This window comes from Cupressus sempervirens, chromosome 8 (genome assembly GCF_028749045.1).
Source record: "Cupressus sempervirens isolate cs-2001-9-10 chromosome 8, ASM2874904v1, whole genome shotgun sequence".
NCBI lineage: Eukaryota > Viridiplantae > Streptophyta > Pinopsida > Cupressales > Cupressaceae > Cupressus > Cupressus sempervirens.
The window spans coordinates 45634290-45653403 of record NC_143125.1 but is presented as its reverse complement, the minus strand read 5'-3'; the positions used below and the strand labels follow the sequence as shown (position 1 = coordinate 45653403).

At 30.6% G+C, this 19114-nt stretch overlaps 1 protein-coding gene across 1 annotated transcript; it reads left to right on the top strand.

The window, feature by feature from the left end:
- Positions 1-4016: 4016 nt before the first annotated feature.
- LOC149541527 (protein DETOXIFICATION 27-like) lies at positions 4017-10062 on the top strand. The gene is made up of 8 exons (XM_089796079.1): positions 4017-4410; positions 5492-6033; positions 6365-6451; positions 6546-6602; positions 8533-8771; positions 9045-9163; positions 9403-9489; positions 9602-10062. Exons 1-8 carry the CDS (start codon positions 4159-4161, stop codon positions 9653-9655), a joined length of 1437 nt encoding a protein of 478 aa, XP_089652205.1. The 5' UTR covers positions 4017-4158; the 3' UTR covers positions 9656-10062.
- Positions 10063-19114: the final 9052 nt, after the last annotated feature.

The following is a 19114-nucleotide window of genomic DNA, read 5'->3' as shown; positions in this document are numbered from 1 at the left end:
TTAAATTAAAGCTTCACGATCTATATATATACACACACACACACACACATAGCAATTATAATGATTGAAAATAAGTAATAATAAATAAATAAATTATTAGTAATTTATAAATTAATCTATTTATTTCTTATTGGATGTATAATATAATATATAATTAATAAATTAATATAAAATCTAGTGAATCAAAGTCTTAAATTAATATAAATTAATGTAAAACTTATTGAATTAATGTGTTAGGAACAATAGTTTTTTAGAAAACTAGTGAATATATTCACTATTTTCATGCACGCACCTTGCCACTGCTTGGCATTGGGAATTTACTTCAAGTTAGCCTTGTTCAACACCAATCTTCTAGGCCAAATTAATAGCAGGTAGATCATCTTCACCTATGCATCATAATTGGTGCTATCTTCTAGTCAACAAGTCTTCATGGCCAAACATATCACGCACAATCAAATTTATTTTAATCAAGCTTTCCTCCAACTTCTCTCATTTCACTTAGGGTATTAGGAACAAGATTAGCCTAAGAAAGACAATGTCAATATTTACATTTAGTATGTTTTTAAAATTAAATTATGTAATTTCTTATTAAAGTTTTAGATTATACTGTATGATCTATTATAAGATAAAAAGAGGATGCAAGAAATGAAAATATAAAAATATAATATTTATAATTAATATTATATTATATTATTATCTATTATAATAACATTTAATTTTAATTTACTCGATAGGCTATTTGTGGGAACTTTTTCCCGTAAATTGAATTTTTGAAGAAAAAATTGTCAGTTGGCTGGAAAAGTTGTTAGTTTCGTTAGAAAATTATAAATCCTTCCCATTAATTATTTACCGATCAATTTTTATCTCACTCAACTTTTAACTCTTGTTTAGATATTTATTAGTTATTATCTCCACTCTTAACTATTGTTTTTCTTTTTCTATTTATTTAAAAAAATAATTACTTGTGATCTTCACATTCACATCAGCTCATGTTTTTATTTCTATTTATTTAACTTTTGATTTTTAAAATTGATTTATATTTTAGTTTTTAATCCGTCTTAATTTATTTTAGTTTTTTCTTTAAATATTGTTTTTTAGTTTCTATAATTTATTTAGTCCATAGAATATTTGTTAGAAACGCTATTTTTTCATATTATTTAAATAAATAATATTTATTAATCTATTTAAAAATTCTTAGTAAATATTATGTTATTTAAATTGAAAATTATTAATAATCTAATTTGTTCACATTAGATTATATTTTTAAAAATAATTTTATTATTGAACACCTATCCACTTATCATTGCAAACACAAAAGCATGCAACTCCTAATTAAATTATATTTAATATAATATCTATATTATATATTATATAGTAGTCACATATATATGACACACATATAAATGTTAATTAAAAAGGTAATTACAAGTTTTTCACATTATCTTGAAAACAACAACCTATAGCCAACCATAGTTTTTAGAATTTATTTATAGTTACATTAATACTAAATTTTTCATATTTATAGATTTTACTTAATGACATGTATTACTTTAAGGTTGATTTTTGAGACAAATTAAATTTTGATTTAATAAATTAAAAGAATTAGATTATTTGTAAGTTAAAAGTAATTTGATTTTTATAGTAACAAGTCAAATATGAAGAAAATTGTCATTTGTATAATTATTTAAAATAGAAAGTATGATTTTAGATCCATTTTCTAAATTGCATATGTTCATTGGATAAATAATAAAAGAAATTGAAACATAAAAATAAATAGATTGTGACTATTTGTTAATGTATATTAATTTTGTTTTTATTAATGTTAATTTTTAAAATGTTATAATCTATTAAATGTTCGTATTTCACTTTTAATAAATTAAATTCACTTTAATTATTTATAAAATAAACAAATGGTAGATTGTGACTATTATTAATTTATATTTCTTAATTTTAATTTTTAAAATGTTATAATCTATTAAATGTTTTTTTTTAATTTTATTTTTAATAAATTAAACTCACTTTAATTATTTATAAAATAAATAAATGGTATCAGTTAATGTACAATCTTTTGAATAAAAATAATGTAGGCTAAGATAAGATAAAAAAGTGACATGAAAATAAATTCTTTAAAAAAAAAATATTAAAAATGACAAATTATTGCCCCACAGGTTAGATGAGTTGGTTTGAGGTTTGTGGGTGATCCCCATGGTCTCGAGTTCAGACTCCCCTGCCCATCATTACCTCGCCACAGACACTTGCAGGAGTGTTGGTTATCATGTGGACGAAGGGACTAGTCTTGCTCGAAGCTCGCCCTGTAAAGCAAACCTGCTAGACTTGGGTCGTGGGGACACCCTCTGAAACCAAAAAAGAAATGACAAATTATTTCTTGATGTGATTAGTTGCCCTTTTTCTTAATATAGTAATTTTTCAAAACAAAATTGTACAAAAACTTACAATTTGATAACTTCTATCAAAGCTATCACAAACAAAATCTAATAAATTGATAGAAATGATAATTTTACTATTCTAAAAGAAATGTAAGAAAGAAAAAAATAATAAATATATTAAATTAATATTTATTCTGTAATCTTAAAATAGAACAAATATTACAAAATTAAATAATTGACTTTAAAGTATAACAGATATAAAATTATTTCTATTATTGCAATATAACATGGTCAAAATTATATTAAAGTACCTTAATAATACTGTTCAAATCTTCTTCACTTAAAAAATTAAAAAAAATAAAATTATACAAATATTTTAAAACATTAAAATTTCACATTTTATTAAAATTTTATAAAAAATTAACATTCAAACAAAAAAAGATATGGTTAGGGTCCATGTGAAGAAACTCAAAATTGAAGTCCTTGTGGATGTTCAATTAGTGGAGTTTGAAGATAATTATGGGGGTGGTAAGGCTAGGTGGAAGCGATGGCTAATAGGAGAATGGAAGGAGAGGAAGAGGAGACCTCTAATTTGGATGAGAGTGGACTTCACTTCCCTTGCCCCTGCCCTTGCCATAAATGACACCTCCCCTATGACAACCACTTCCTTAATGAATGGAGAAGAAGAGTAGACCTCGAATTTGGATGAGGGTGGACTTCACTTCCCCTGCCCCTGCCCTTGCCATATATGACACCTCCCCTATGACAACCACTTCCTTAACGAATGCTATGAAAAAAGGAAAAGAAAAGGTGTTCCCTAACTCTATTGTGTTGCAGTCCAATTTTTTTGTCTTAGATGAAAGCTTCAACACACTGTCAAAATTTATTGCGAAGGTTATGCACGAGGCTAACACTTTTTGACGTATGAGTGGACCCTTTCGAAGCCGCAAAAGGATATGACAAAAAGTTAATGCTTTTGTTTACTTTATTTTACTGTGTGTGACCTTTTATGGTTTTAAAAACTTTGCTAATAACTTTACAATTACTTGTGTTATTATGTCTTACATTAGAACAAATTTGTGGGGATGGATTTTTGATATTACAGGTTGGGGCTGTGAATTTGCTATAATGTAGATTGTTTGTTGTTAATTGATTTCCCATTTTCCTTTGGAAAAATAGAGATACAAATTTATTAAGACAGAAAGAGATATATCAAGGAAAGTTCAACAAGGAACTCTATACAAATTTATTAAGATAGAAAGAGATACAACAAGGAGAGCTCAACAAGGAACTCTATAATAGAAAGAGATACAACAAAGAGAGCTCAACAAGAAACTCTATCGTGAATATTTCCCATTTTCCTTTGATTTTAAGACCAGCCCCTTATTGTTTTGACTGCTTTAAAACTACTTAAAACAAGTATAAATATTTACTTCTTAAAAAAAATCTTACTTTCCAAAATGAAAGCTATAGCCCCACGACATTCCTGCAATAAAATTATTTTAATATAGTGGGTGACATATGGGGCTGCGCTTCGCTTTATTCATTCTTATGATTGATGTGAACACTCCTAAACTAAAACCGCTTTAATATATGGGGCTTTACTGCACTCGGCTTTATTCATTATTATGATTGATTTCAACGCCACTATTGAAATAACACTATGCAGTGAAAATGAGAGGCTTAAAGTGTACATAAGATGAGATTTTTTCCCCAGTAATGAGGGGCTTCTGTCTTATATTAAGAAGTATAGGAGCTCTTTTCAGGATAAATGGCAGAGAGTTTCAAGGATTCACTCATATTTATTCCTGAGGAGAGGGAGAGGAAAAGAACAAGTGTGGCATTGGTTTTAGAGGAGTCAAAGAAAATATGGGCAATTGCAGGACCTGCCATTTTAACTCGCATAGCCACTTGTGGAACGCTCATTGTCACTCAGGCATTTGCTGGACATCTCGGAGATTTGGAATTGGCTGCCGTTTCCATGGCGATTGCTGTCATCTCTGGTTTCTGCTATGGTCTCTTTGTAAGCATCCAAATTGCACACCTTCTTTTTTTCCCTTTAATAGTTAGTTTGTCTTTGAATTCACTGTTCCAGTTAACATTTTTGAATTCACTGTTCAAAATAAGAGTCTATGAGCTTTATATTGTTTAGAAATGAAAATCTTCTGTAGTTTTAATAGTTAAATAATAAAAGAGATAACAGACATCGTTTTCTTGATTCAACATTATATAATATCATTAATGTGTTATATGATCAAAAACATTAAATTATTATTTTTTAAATTGATTTTTTAAAAAAAAGTATTGAATTTGGTATCATAGATCATAAATTGTACATAATTTTATTTTGTCTTCGATTGAATGCTTAATCACAATGATAGATTACCAAGGCTGGGGTACTTGAGTATTGAGGGTACAAGTATTTTTTAAAATAGGGAACTGCAGGCATTTGGGTAGGCTAAAATGTGTTGTTTTCTGCTTGTAATAATAATACATGATAAATGTCTAGATGTATAACGGAGAAGGACCCTTCTCTGAACATGGACTAGATCATAAATCATATAACAATGACATATTGCAAATGACAACCTTGATAAAGTTTATTGTCAATCAATTTGTATCAAAGTTCCTATCTGATTACCCATTGATTTAAGCTTGATAAAATACAAGCTGATAGACACACAAAAAACCCGAATGAGAATCAGAAATCTTATTCGAAATCATTAGCTATGATGCTTTCCACTGAGCACCTGGTACTGAACTTAATAGAATACAGAGTGTGACCTTAGAAATTGGTACCAAAAAGAAAAGAACATACAATCAGTTTTAGAAACAATAATGCAGATTATAGATTGTGAAAAACTCTTAAAATTAATTTGATTAAATGAGTTGATCGTTTCAATTAGTTGAGATTACTCTCAGAATTCAACTATATAATTTTTTTAAATTGAACTCATTGATCGCTTTGATGGTGTTTTCTTTTTTCATTAAGAATTTAATTGCGTTTTCTTTTTTACATTAAATTTTTTAATCAAATATATTGTACTGTATAAATATTTTGTTTTAAATTATTTTTATACTTAATTGGGAACTGAATTTGGCAGTTAGGAGCGATAAGTGCCATGGAGACCTTCTGTGGGCAGGCTTTTGGGGCTAAGCAATATCAAATGTTGGGACTGTATTTACAGCGGGCATGGCTTGTCATCTTGGGTTTTGCAATTCTTCTCTTACCAGTGTATATATATGCAGCGCCCATCTTGAAGATCTTTGGACAGTCAGATGACATTGCTGAATTAACAGGAAAAGTTTCAATCTGGCTCATTCCTCAACACTTCTCATTTGTGTTCTTCCTTCCCACTCAGATATTTTTGCAGTCCCAGTTGAAAAACATGGTCATTGCATGGATATCTGCAGCCTCTTTGCTCCTCCACATTTTACTGAGCTGGATGTTTATTATTAAACTTGAGATTGGGTTGATTGGTGTGGCAATTACATTGAATTTGGCATGGTGGATGCCCACTATTGCCCTCATTCTTTACGCCACATGTGGGGGTTGTCCATTGTCATGGACATGCATGTCCAAAGATGCCGTCTCAGAATTGTGGCCTTTTATAAAGCTCTCTGCTGCCTCCAGTGTCTGGCTCTGGTTAGTTGTCAATTCTTTTGTGTAAGATATGAAATTATATTTATGTTTTTTAGTACGATTGTGTGTGAGTTTATTAGTATCAATATTTTGGATCATATTTAATAATTCATTATCAAGATGAGAGACCTAAGAATGTAAAGGGATGTTCTCTATTCTGATAATTAATCATTGAATATGATCCCAAATGTTAATATTAATAAACTCATATACTTGATCATACCCAAAAACATAAATATAAAATCATAGAATGTGGAAAACTATTTTCATTAAATATATTCAGATTAGATTCAATTGCCCTAAATCTTATAACACGCTTTCATCTTGTGAACAGTTTAGAGAGTTGGTATTACAGAATGCCGGTTCTTATGGTAGGATTTTTGCCAGATGCACTCCTTGCAGTTGACTCTCTTTCTATCTGGTAAATATGGGTGAAACATTGTTTCTTTAATGTTTTTTTGTAAGCAAGTATTCATTTAAATTATGGTTTTAGAATTTTGATATGTATTCTGCAGCATGAGCATCAGTACGTGGGAGATGATGATACCACTTGGTTTCTTTGCGGCTATTGTGTATGTACTGATCCATGTAGAAAGTATTTTCTGTACTGATGTTATAAATGGTATTGAATTGAAATTAAAAAATATAAATATTGGTATGTATGTTAGGGGAGATGATCTTGAAGATCTTGTAGTTAGTGTGTTTTGATAGTAGTAGTAATACTTATTAGTTTAATGTTTAATATTTTTGACAATATTCTATCAATATTTGTGATTTCAAAATTATATACATATAATGAAATGTATTAGATAGATCTAAAAAGTAACAAATTATGTGATGGTACATCAGTATACCAATTAAACATAACTTAGTACATATAAATTAGTCTTATATTTGATAATGTGACCTTCAAATCTTATTAATGACTTGTCAACTGTAAAAAAAACTATAAATGATTTGATATTTTTACTAACTTGATTTTAAAGTAGTAAGTTAAATTACTCAACTAATAGATCCTCTCTCCCTATTATCCCAATAAATGATCTAAAATAACAGTTCAGTTGTGTTACTATTGTTTGCACACATAGATTTACCTAAAGTTATATTTTTGAATTTATGTAGCTGTTTTGAAGGCCTACCCAACTGAACACAATCAAATGCCTCTGCCAAGGACAGGAAGTGTTATCTGTTTATCGTCCTTTCAATTCTAAATGATTAAATGTAATTAATTCATTGACAAATTTCAATATATTAAGTACACTGGTTGTCATAAAACTCTCGTTCCAGCATTACTATGGACAAATCAGCCTGTTCACTCTCCTGTTTCCTTATCTGCTGCAGACTCTGTTTGTGCAGAATTGCTTTATCTTAGTCTACTTGTTTTCATCTTCCTTGTGGGAATCACCATGTTTTCCCATAATAAAGTCTTTCCCAATGTCAAGTGGTCAAGAGTTTTATTCGTAGGACCTGGTTCTGAACAGTGCAACTAAATATAATGACTAATTGAACCATTAATCTAACCAGCCACTTCTAAAGCTTCTGACTCATAAACAATCTCCATATTTTGTTTATACATCTGGATTCTAAAATAACCCACTTTTCAATGGGTTACCCCGAGTCATAACTACAATGGACTTTGGAACCAAGCCAACTACAATGGGCTTTGGAACAGAACCCTTGCATTTCATTACTCCATTGAATCAGATTGTAGCATTAGCTCTGCCTTGTGTATATATAAAATTAAAATGTGCAGTTACAAATTCCGCTTCAATCAAGATTATATTATATCTCTAGAAATTTGTTAGCACAGTGGGTTAGTACACGAGTTGGATGATGGAGAAGAGCTTGTATTTTCCAAGAGGTCAATTGTTAAAATCTTAAAGATGTATATATATTTTGATTGTAATACAGTTAGTGTTTCATATGAAATACAAAATAGTTTCATGTATAGTAAGTCATTTTTAAGCTAAAAATAGATATTCATTATTGGCAAAATGGTCATTGGGGTTAGTGACAAGGGACTAACCGTCTATAGTGGATTCTATAAGTCTAGTGGTTGTATCAAGCATTGACAAATTGATCTTTTGATGGAACCGCAACCACAATTATAACAAGTGGTATCAGAACTTGATTATAAGTTCGAATCTTATTGAAAAAGAGAGAAGGAAATTGTTGACAAAATGGTATTAAATATTAACAAATTGATCTTATAATAAAACAACCAACACAACACCCAACAGCAAACTGCCCATATATTATGAGTATCTGTAGATCCATAAATACCTAAGAACAATACATATATTGTAATCCACCTGAAAATCCAAGCCCAATCACTTATATTGTAAGGAGCCTATAGGCCCAAAAACAGATTTTGCATATAATGTCAGCTATCGTTTGATACATACACTATAAAACAATGCAATTTCCATTTCTATTTCTATTTTATGTTGTCTATTCTAGACTAAAATTATTGTTATACAAATTGTCTACTTATGAATGCAGAGTGAGGGTGGCCAATGAGCTGGGTGCAGGAAATGGCAAGGGAGCCAAATTTGCAGTTATTGTTTCTGCAATTACTTCAACTATGATCGGACTTGTTTTTTGTCTACTCATTATTCTACTTCGCCGGGAATTTGCTATGCTCTTCACAAGTAGTACCATTGTCATAAAAGCAGTTTCAAGATTGTCATTTTTGCTGGCCATTTCTGTCCTCCTCAAGAGTATTCAGCCAATTCTTTCAGGTAAACCAATTCCACTTTTTATTTTGTATCATGTGATGAATTATTAGATGTGATTTCAAACATTGAACAAATAAACAAAATCAATAAGTCCCTTTTAGTAGAATATCAAAATATTGATAAGATGTTCACACCCCTGTATTTTCTCCTCCAACTTATTTGAATCAAACATGTTTCTGACAATGCTGTAAACATGGTATTTCAAAAGGAATATAAAGACTGAATAAATCAAATCTAATTCCTAATTATATATGAATATGTTCTTCCTTATTACAGGGGTAGCGGTAGGATCAGGATGGCAGTCTTACGTTGCTTATATCAATATTGGGTGTTATTATGTGATTGGTGTTCCGTTTGGAATGATGGTTGGTTGGGTGTTTAACCAGGGCGTTTTGGTGAGTTTGACATCCAACATCAGAAAAAATTATAATAATAGAACTTTCCAAGGAGAACCTGTGAATTACAAACCAAAGAATTCTTAAATTTTTCATTTCTTTAGTTCCATTTTGAATTATTTTTTATTATTTAATATTTTTAGTTTTAAAATCAGCCATCAATATATTGTTTAAGCCATTCATTTTCTTAATCTTACATATATTTCTCAACTTTAATTTCTCATTATTTTATGTGACAGGGGATATGGACTGGAATGATATGTGGGACAGCAGTTCAGATGATTGTTCTGGCCTTTATTGTGTATAGATGTGACTGGGAAAAAGCAGTAAATACTATTATCCTTTTTAGTCTTTAAACATATATTTGTCAAATGACTGGTGATTTATTTTATCTTCTGATCGCACTTAAAATTTGTTAGACCTCTGTACTGATTGCAGGTTGCTCATGCCAGAGATAGAGTCAGTGTTTGGTCTCCAAAAGATTTGTCTTAGTTCTAAGGAATAGCTGCTTCATGTGCTAATAAATGAAAGAATCTTAAATGGATTCTTGAGCTGTCGGTGAAGTAGAATGTTATTGGCGAAGGATTCAGAATATATATTAAATGAAGCCAGAGTCTCCTCAGTAGCCAACTGTTAGATCAGGAAGATTTAATGCTATTTAAGCCTAAATTGGAAACGAAACCTCACATGTAATCAATGTCTTAGAGTAATTCTCAGTTTTATGAAGGTTTGCAGTTTTGTTAGTTGTATTGTTTCCTTCTTCATGAAGGTTCAAGGAGGAATTGTATGCAGGTTAACGGGTATTTATTAGTTTTCCTATTCTTATTGTAAATAATCTGGTTTGAGATGTTTTCATTAATGAATTTTAATGTATAAGATATATTTATGTTTTATTTTTAGTTATTAGTATTATTGTTAGGCTAAGTACTATTGTGATACTTTCTAGATTCTATGCATTAAGTAGTGATTAATTTTTTTTCATTTATACTGTTAAAATAATCATTTTAAAGTTTTATTATAAAATTAATAAATTGTAGATTTTTATCTTTATTATTTTTATAAATTTTTTTTTTGTAATTTGATTGGACAAATCCATTTCGCTATTACATGGGTGAGATTTCATATATTTTAGTTTAGATTTTTATACTTAAAAATGTAATTATTGTCATTCTATTAAAATGTTAAAACAATAATATATACTTTAGTGTTATATGACATTTTAAGAAATATTATTTTATATTTTTATATTATAAAATATTATTATTTTAATCTTATAATTTCTTTATAATATAATACTAACATTTGAATAGGAAATATATATCAATAAGCATATTTATAAATAAAATTAAAATTAAGATTTAAATTAATTATAATTTATAATTAAAAATTGATTATTATTTATATAATAATAATAAAAATACATTTACTACTATAATTATCAAAACCATAACTATATAATAATTTTATTGCTTTAAATATTTAATATATTATAATAAAAAATTAAATTAAAATTAAGTTTATACTAAGGCAAGTACTAAGCCACTCAGTGGCACTTGTTATAATTTTATTACATGAACAAATTTGAGAATTTTAATACTATGATATTCATTTTTAAAAAATGAGTTAGATTTTGTTTATTTATCATCACATTGATTTTTTTCAAAGGCTTAAATCTTTTGACAATGATATAATTAAAATTACCAATATTCACCATTAAACATGTAGGAAAGTTATGCAAGAATAATTACATTGATTTCATAAACTAGTAGTCATGAGATATAAGAAAGAGTCCACAAATGACAAAAAATACATGTAGTTAAGATAAATCTCACACAATAAAGAACAATCAAAACTATTTGAAATCAAAATGCTTTAACTAGTTTTAAATGTCATATGGAATCCTTCACTTAAAAAATTTGTTGCAAGTTGGCTATACCAACCAAGGACAACAAATAAAAAACACTTTGGAAGGAGGAGAAGAGACTAGTTAACTACCATCATCATGAAATGAAAAGTTGCAAACATTTCTTGTACATTAATTAAATTTTTCTTTGTTCTCTATGTCCAAGCCTTCTCAAGTTGTCATGGACCTTGATGTGGCCCTTAATGCCAATTTTGAGTCCTCCAACTTGTTTTCAAAACTATTTGAAATCAAAATGCTTTAACTAGTTTTAAATGTCATATGTAATTCTTCACTTAAAAACTTCATTGCAAGTGTCATTGACTTCACTCATAATCATTGTAGCTATACCAACCAAGAACAACAAATAAAAAACACTTTGCAAGGAGGAGAAGAGGCTAGTCAACCATCATCAACATGAAATGTAGAGTTGCAAACATATCATGTACATTAATTAGATTTTTCTCTGTTCTTTATGTCCAAGCCTCCTCATGTTTTTGTGGACCTTGACATGGCTCTCAATGCCAATTTTTGTTGAAGAAGGAGATTGTTGAAAACATATTGGTACAAGTATGATAAATGTGTTTCAATCTTTTTTTTGTCACTGATGTCAAATTTGCTTTTTGCTAGTAAGACATTTGCTTATATGATTAAAGTACTATCACTTGTTTGATTGATGAAGAGGATTTGATCAAAAAAGATGTAACAAAAGCACCTAGAGGAAAGGTTAAGTTATGATATAAAAAAAGAGAGTACAAGAATAAGCTAATATAGTGATATCATAGTGCATTGATAATATACTTAAGGTTGCAAAGGCTAGTTACACTAAGCAAGTTCAAAAGAACAAGTTAAACAAAGTTTGTCTGCCAATCTTGACGGAATGGATAGTAGGTGCTGAGCAAAGTCAATGCAAGCCGAGCAAAAAATTAGTTGGAGCTAAGTAAAAGTCTATTTTAGTATATGCTGAGCAAAATAGTGATGTTGAGTAAAGTTTAGTTGATGCTGAGCGCCAACAAACTTTAGTTCGTGCTAAGTAATTTTTCAGAGGATGTTGAGCAATGCAGTATGTGCCAAGTATCAGAAACAAGTTAATGCCAAGTGCTAGCATTATTAGAAAGATTGTGAATTCGATAAATCTGAGCTAACAAGTTGATTTTCTTGGATTATGTGAACCAAGTGGAAGATAAGATTGATGAGCTGGTGACACAGAATTCATGGTAAACCATTTTGAGGCAAATTCAAAGAGGGTTGAGGGAGAAGTTTCTAGGATTCATTAAATCCTACCTAATCTGTCCTAACTCTAAATTGGATGATGGAGAATGAATGACAAAAGATCTTAATTCTCTATTTATTGGGATGGTGGGTCAGAAGTAAGGGTTGTCATATGCGAGAACCTAAGGAAGACAAGGAGCCAAGGGTATTGCTTCATCAAGTGACCTAAGTGAAGAGTCTGTATTGGCATGTTAAGTAAGAAGGCTTAATGGTATGGATGCTTGAAGGGTGAACAAGCTATTAAAGTTGAAATGTGTGAAATCCAAGTAGAATAGAGGACTAAAATAGAGATTTGTAATCTACAAATGGAGTTGTAAGTTGTTATCAGATCAAGCCTTACTGTCACTCTCTAATAATTGTATCTGTCTAGGGTAAATCCTTTGGATTAAGGTTGACCTAACGGTCATTTGTAAATCCTTTAATTGGGTGACATTCCAAATGAATGGTTCAAAGTCCTCTAACAAGGCTCACTTCTAAATAGGGTGATTTAAATCCTTTAATAGGGTCACATTTAACAGTGTGTATTGTAACCTTTAATAGGGATGGCTTTTCAGAGGGCATCACTTCAGAAGAGTGAAAAAGAGTAGCATGTTATTGGTGGTTTTTCTCAAATTGGGTTTCCACGTAAATCATTGTGTCAAATGCGTTGCTGAATATATTTTGTTTCATGTTTACATTTTTGCAAATTGATTTGATAGTAACCTACAAGCTTTAAGTGATTGCATAACCTTAAGGATGCATGCATGATGATGAATGTTTTATGGGTTCACTAAGCTGTGAAAAGTTTTATTTATATATCTGGACCTTGGATAACTGATTCACCCACCTAGTTATTCTAAAGAATTTGAACAATTGGTATCAGAGTCATCTTCTTAAGAGGTCTAGTTTGAAGGTACTAGAAGCACAAAGATCAAGATGTCAAAAAGAGATGTAACCAAGCTTAATAGAGTTAACTTTCTTGCATGGAAAAGTTTGACGAAGCTACACCTTGGAGGACTTGGAGATTATGCACAATCTACCATCACTACTGAGCATGTTGATCCTACTAGAGTCCTAATTGTCGAGGATATGAAAAAGAAGACAGAACACAACAAGGCAATGTTGGAGATTGCCTCTGCCCTAAGCTATGCTAATTTGATGATATAAAGGTCTTGATATTGCAAAGAAAATGTGGGATGCTTTAAACATCATCTATGGAGGAGAAAAGAATGTTCTAAGAGCTAAAGCTAAAAGTCTCAGAGGTAAGTTTGATGATATGAGAATGCAAGAAGGTGAAAATGTTGCTTAATATTGCTCAAGGATAAAAGATGTTGTTAATGCAATAAGAGGAGCTACTGGTACAATAGATGATGATACTGTACTAAGCAAAGTTTTAAGAACACTACTGCCTATATATGCTATTAGAGTTTTTGCAATACAAGAACTGAGATGTATACTAGGGAATACTCTATCTCTTGAATGTCTAGTAGGTAGACTCACTTCTTTTGAGCTATCTAACTTTGATAATTACAAACCTAAAAATATTGAATCTACTTTCAAAGCTAAGTTGTCATTAAAGGAACCTAATGAGAAAAAGAAGAAGAAAAAGACAAAGTACGTGTCCAGTGACAATGACACAGATGAGGAGGATGTAGATCAACTTGAAGCATTACTGGGAAGGGGATTTCACAAAGGTAAAGGAAAATTTGAAGGTAAATTACTTATCATTTGTTTCAATTGCAATGAAGTTGGTCATATTGGTGCTAGATGTCGAGAGAAGATGAACTATAGAAGTGGTGACAAGTACAAAGGTAAAAGAGATGAAGATAGCAAGGATTGCAAAGACAAAGGCAATAAGTCTTGCTACATTGCTAAAGAGGAAACACAATATGAATATGATGAACATGATGATGAAGTTGTGTATGTTGCAATGAAGGAAAAATTTGATGAAGATGAGGCAACTGCACTTGTGTCTTGTGTGAACAAGAATGATAGATGGATTATTGACAGTGGGTGTTCACATCACATGATTGGAGATAAAAGTAAGTTCATTACCTTGAATTGTTATGATAGAAATAGTGTAAAATTTGGTAATGAAGCACCATGTTTGATAAAAGGAAAATGCTCTATCAAAATTATAGAAAATATTATATGTGACAATTCGTATTATGTTGAAGGACTTAACTATAATCTATTGAGTGTGTCACAATTGAATAATTCAGGATGTAAGGTTGAGTTTGAAAATAAGATTGCTAAGATATATGATGCTGATGGAACACTAATTGGAAAGGGTGATCAAACTAGAAGTAATCTATTCTATCTTGATATAGAGGATGCTACTTGTCTAATTATAAAATTTGATGATGTGTGGCTATGACACAAGAGGTTATGTCATGTTAATTTTGATAACTTGCTTAGTATCAATAACATGAGAAAAGTTAGAGGTTTGCCTAAGTTGAAGAAGCCAGATAATATAATGTGCAAACAATGACAGTTAGGCAAAATGACAAAGTCAAGTTTTAAGAGTAAAACTCATACTCTAAAGGAATACTAGAGATTATTCATACTAACTTGTGTGGACTAATTGAAGTGCAAAGCTACAAACGAGATAAGTACATTATGTCTCTTGTCAATGATTATTCTACAATGATAACAATTATGTTTTCAAAATAGAAATCTGATGCTTTCCAAATGTTTAAGTGGTACTTAGCAAGAGTTGAGAAGGAAATAGGTAAAAGTCTAAAATGTTTGAGATCTGATAGAGGAGGAGATTTTACATCAAATGAGTTTGAGATGTTCTGTAATGATAGAGGTATCAAAAGATAGACATATGCTCCTAGAACCCCTCCACAAAATGGAATTCGTGAAAGAAGAAACAAGTTTGTAATGGACTATGCTAGGACACTCATGATGGAGAAAAATGTTGCTTTGAAATACTGGAGAGAAGTTGTAAATATAGTTGTATATACCCCAAACCGTGTACAAGTCAAGAAAGGTACTTATTTAACACCTTTTGAACTATGGTATGGATACTCACCCAATTTAAAATATTTTAAGGTATTTCAAAACAAATGCTTTATTCTTAAAGATTTTAGGAATGGTAAACTAGATGCAAAAAGTGAAGAAGGTATATTCCTAGGTTATTCCACAAGAAGTAAAGCTTACAAGTGTTTAAATACTAACACTAACAAAGTTGTGGAAAGTGCAAATATAAAATTTGATGAATATACAGAAGTACATGAGACTAAACCTACGAAAGAACGAGAAGAATACAAATCATTTGTATACTTTTATGAAGGTATACCTACTGAAGGAGATGCTGTAAATCAAGCCACAAACCAACAATAAGTTTTAGTGATTGCTGAGTCATATAATATGAATGCTGAGTTGCATTTAGAAACTAAGCTAGATTCTAATGCTGAGTTACATAATGAAGTTGAGGCACATTCTGCTTCTGAGATTAGTGTACATGATCTAGAGATGCTCAAATACCTAACAGATATGTACATGGTGACTTTGAAGTAGATAGACCAAACGAAGAAACCAGAACTAAACCAAGATTATCCAAATATGTCAAGAGACATCATCCTGCTGTACAAATCATTGGAGATAAAGATTCTAGACCAATGAAAAGAAACAAGTTGAGAAATGATACATGCTTGTTGAGCATAAAAGAGCCTAAATTAGTAAAATATGCTTTAGAAGATGTGGACTAGAGTGCAACCATGGAAGAAGAGATTAAAAAAATTGAGAAAAATAAGACATGGACTCTAATTCCTAGACCAGAAGACAAAAATGCGATTGGCACCAAGTGAGTATTTAGAAATAAGTTAGATGAAAATGCTGAAGTCACAAGGAACAAGGCAAGATTAGTATACAAAGGATATGTACAAGAAGAAGGAATTAACTATGGAGAAACATTTGCTCCTGCTGCTAGATTGGAAGGAGTGAGAACTCTGCTTGCTTATTCTACATACAAAGGTTTCAAAGTTTATCAAATGAATGTTAAATCTTCATTTTTGAATGGTATATTAGAGGAAGAAGTTTACATAGAACAACTAGAAGGATTTGTTGATGTTAACAATAAGAACATGGTATGTAGATTACACAAAGCTTTATATGGTTTGAAACAAGCACCGAGGGCATGATATGAAATACTTCATAATTATCTTGTGAAGATTGGATTTGAAAAGATTGATGATGACAACAATCTATACACAAAGATAAAGAAAGGAAAAGGTATTTTGTTATCTGAAATTTTTGTTGATGATATCATATTTGCAGGTCAAGACGCTTTATGTAAGGCTTTTGCAAATGAAATGAAGCAAGAATTTGAAATGTCTATGTTTGGAGAGATAAAGTTCTTTGTGGTTTTACAAGTACATCAAATGAAATATGGTATATACATCACTCATTCAAAGTATGTCAAGGAGATACTGAAAAGTTTTGGACTAGAGGATTCTAAACTAGTAAGTATACCTATTGTGACATGACATAAATTGTCAAAGAATGATGATTGTTGAGGTGAATCAAACATTGTACAGGTCTATGATTGGAAAATTACAATATGTAGTACATAGAAGACCTAATATTGCATTATTTGTAGGGATAATTGCAAGATTCTGTGCTAATCCTAGGAAGATTCATTTGATGGTTGTAAAGAGAATAATGAGATATCTGAAAGGAATAGAAGAATATGGTTTATACTATAAGAAAAATGAGAAATTTGAATTAAGAGCCTATACTAATGTTGATTGGGCTGGAAACATTGATGAAAAAAATAGCACTATTGGAGGAGCATTTTTATTAGGCAAGAGGCTAGTTATATGGACTAGCAAGAAATAAAATTGCACTTCACAATCTATTGTTGAAGCTGAATATGTTGTTGCTGTTGTAAATTGTGCAAACATCGTATGGATCAAACAACTACTCAAAGGTATGAAGGAAGAGATCATTGAACTAGTGACACTTTATTATGATAATACAAGTGCTATAAATATATCAAAAAATCATGTGATGCACACAAAGACTAAGCACATTGCAATCAAGTATCATTACTTGAGAGAATTAGTTCAAATAAAGAGACGGGGATGGAATATGTTAACACAAAAGAGAAATTTTTTGATATCTTTACAAAAGTATTACGTAAGGATGCTCATGAGTATCTAAGAGGTAAACTGGGGGTGATACCCCTATCAAAGGCTATCTAAGTAACAAAAGGAGTGCCTTGCATCAAACAAGTGATTGTCATATGTTACAAATTGATGTAGTGGATCTTACTTTAGGAGCTACCTAAAGTAATCAAAGAGATGAAACTACAAATCAGTCACAAGCAAGGTGACACAAGAGAAACTAAAGAAGTTCATATTTGCATATTAAGATGACAAGTCTTTGGCATTTTTGTCAAAGAGGGAGAAATACAAGAGTTAAACTGATCCTAAAGGGAGAAATACAACAGATTGAACAAAGAGGGAGAAATCCTAACATACAGTATGAGAGAGAAATGCTAAGAAAGAAAGTGTATTTGTTGATAACATCTACCTAGTAAGAGGGAGATAAGTATGTAGAAGGAGATATAATAAGTAATTTAGAGAGATTCATAAGGATGAATTGATTGTTGATTGTTTGTTGATCAAAATAGAACATAATTTTGTAACCTATTCAAAAGATGAAAGTTGCTGATAGAGGGAGAGATTTTAGTACAAGGAATTATTTTCTTTTTGGTATTTTTTTGGTCTTACTATTTTAACCAAGTCAATTTGGTTTGCCATCAATGTCAAAGAGGGAGATTGTTGATGAAAGAGATTGTTGAAAATAGATTGATACAAGTATGATAAATGTGTTTCAATCATTATTTTGTCACTGATGTCAAACCTGCTTTTTGCTGGTAAGAAAATTGCTTATATGATTTAAGTACTATCACTTTTTTGATTGATGAAGAGTATTTGATCAAAAAAAGATGTAACAAAAGCAACTAGGGTAAAGGTTGAGTTATGATAATAAAAAAGAGAGCACAAGAATCAACTAAGACAGTGATATCATAGTGCATTGATAATATACTTAAGTTTGCAAAGGTTGGTTACACTAAGCAAGTTCAAAAGAACAAGTTAAACAAAGTTTGTTTGCCAAGCTTGACCGAATGGATAGTAGGTGCCGAGCAAAGTCAATGCAAGCTGAGCAGAAAATCAATTGGAGTTGAGTAAAAGTCTATTTTAGTGTATGTCAAGCAAAATAGTGGTTGCCGAGTAAAGTTTAGTTGATGTCGAGCACCAGTAAATTTTAGTTCATGCCAATTAATTTTTCAAAGGATGCCAAGTAATGTAGTATGTGTTGAGTATCAGAAGCAAGTTTTAATGCTGAGTGTGAACATTATTAGAAAGATTGTGAATTTGATGGATTTGAGCCGACAAGCTTATTTTCTTGGATCATGTGAACCAGGTGAAAGATAAAATTGATGAGCCTGTGGCATAGAATTCATGGTAAACCATTTTGAAGTGAATTCAAAGTGGATTGAGCGGGAAATTTTTAGAAGTGATATGGAATGAAGGGTAGATTCATTGAATCCTACCTAATCTGTCCTAACCCTAAATTGGACGATGGAGAATGAATGACAAAAGATCTTAATTCTCTATTTATAGAGAAGGCTAGTCAAAAGCAAGGGTTGTCATATGCGAGAACCTAACGAAGACAAGGAGTCAAGGGTACTACTTCATCAAGTGACCTAAGTAAAGAGTCTGCATTGGCATGTTAAGGAAGAAGGCTTAATGGTATGGATGCTTGACGGGTGAACAAGCTATTAG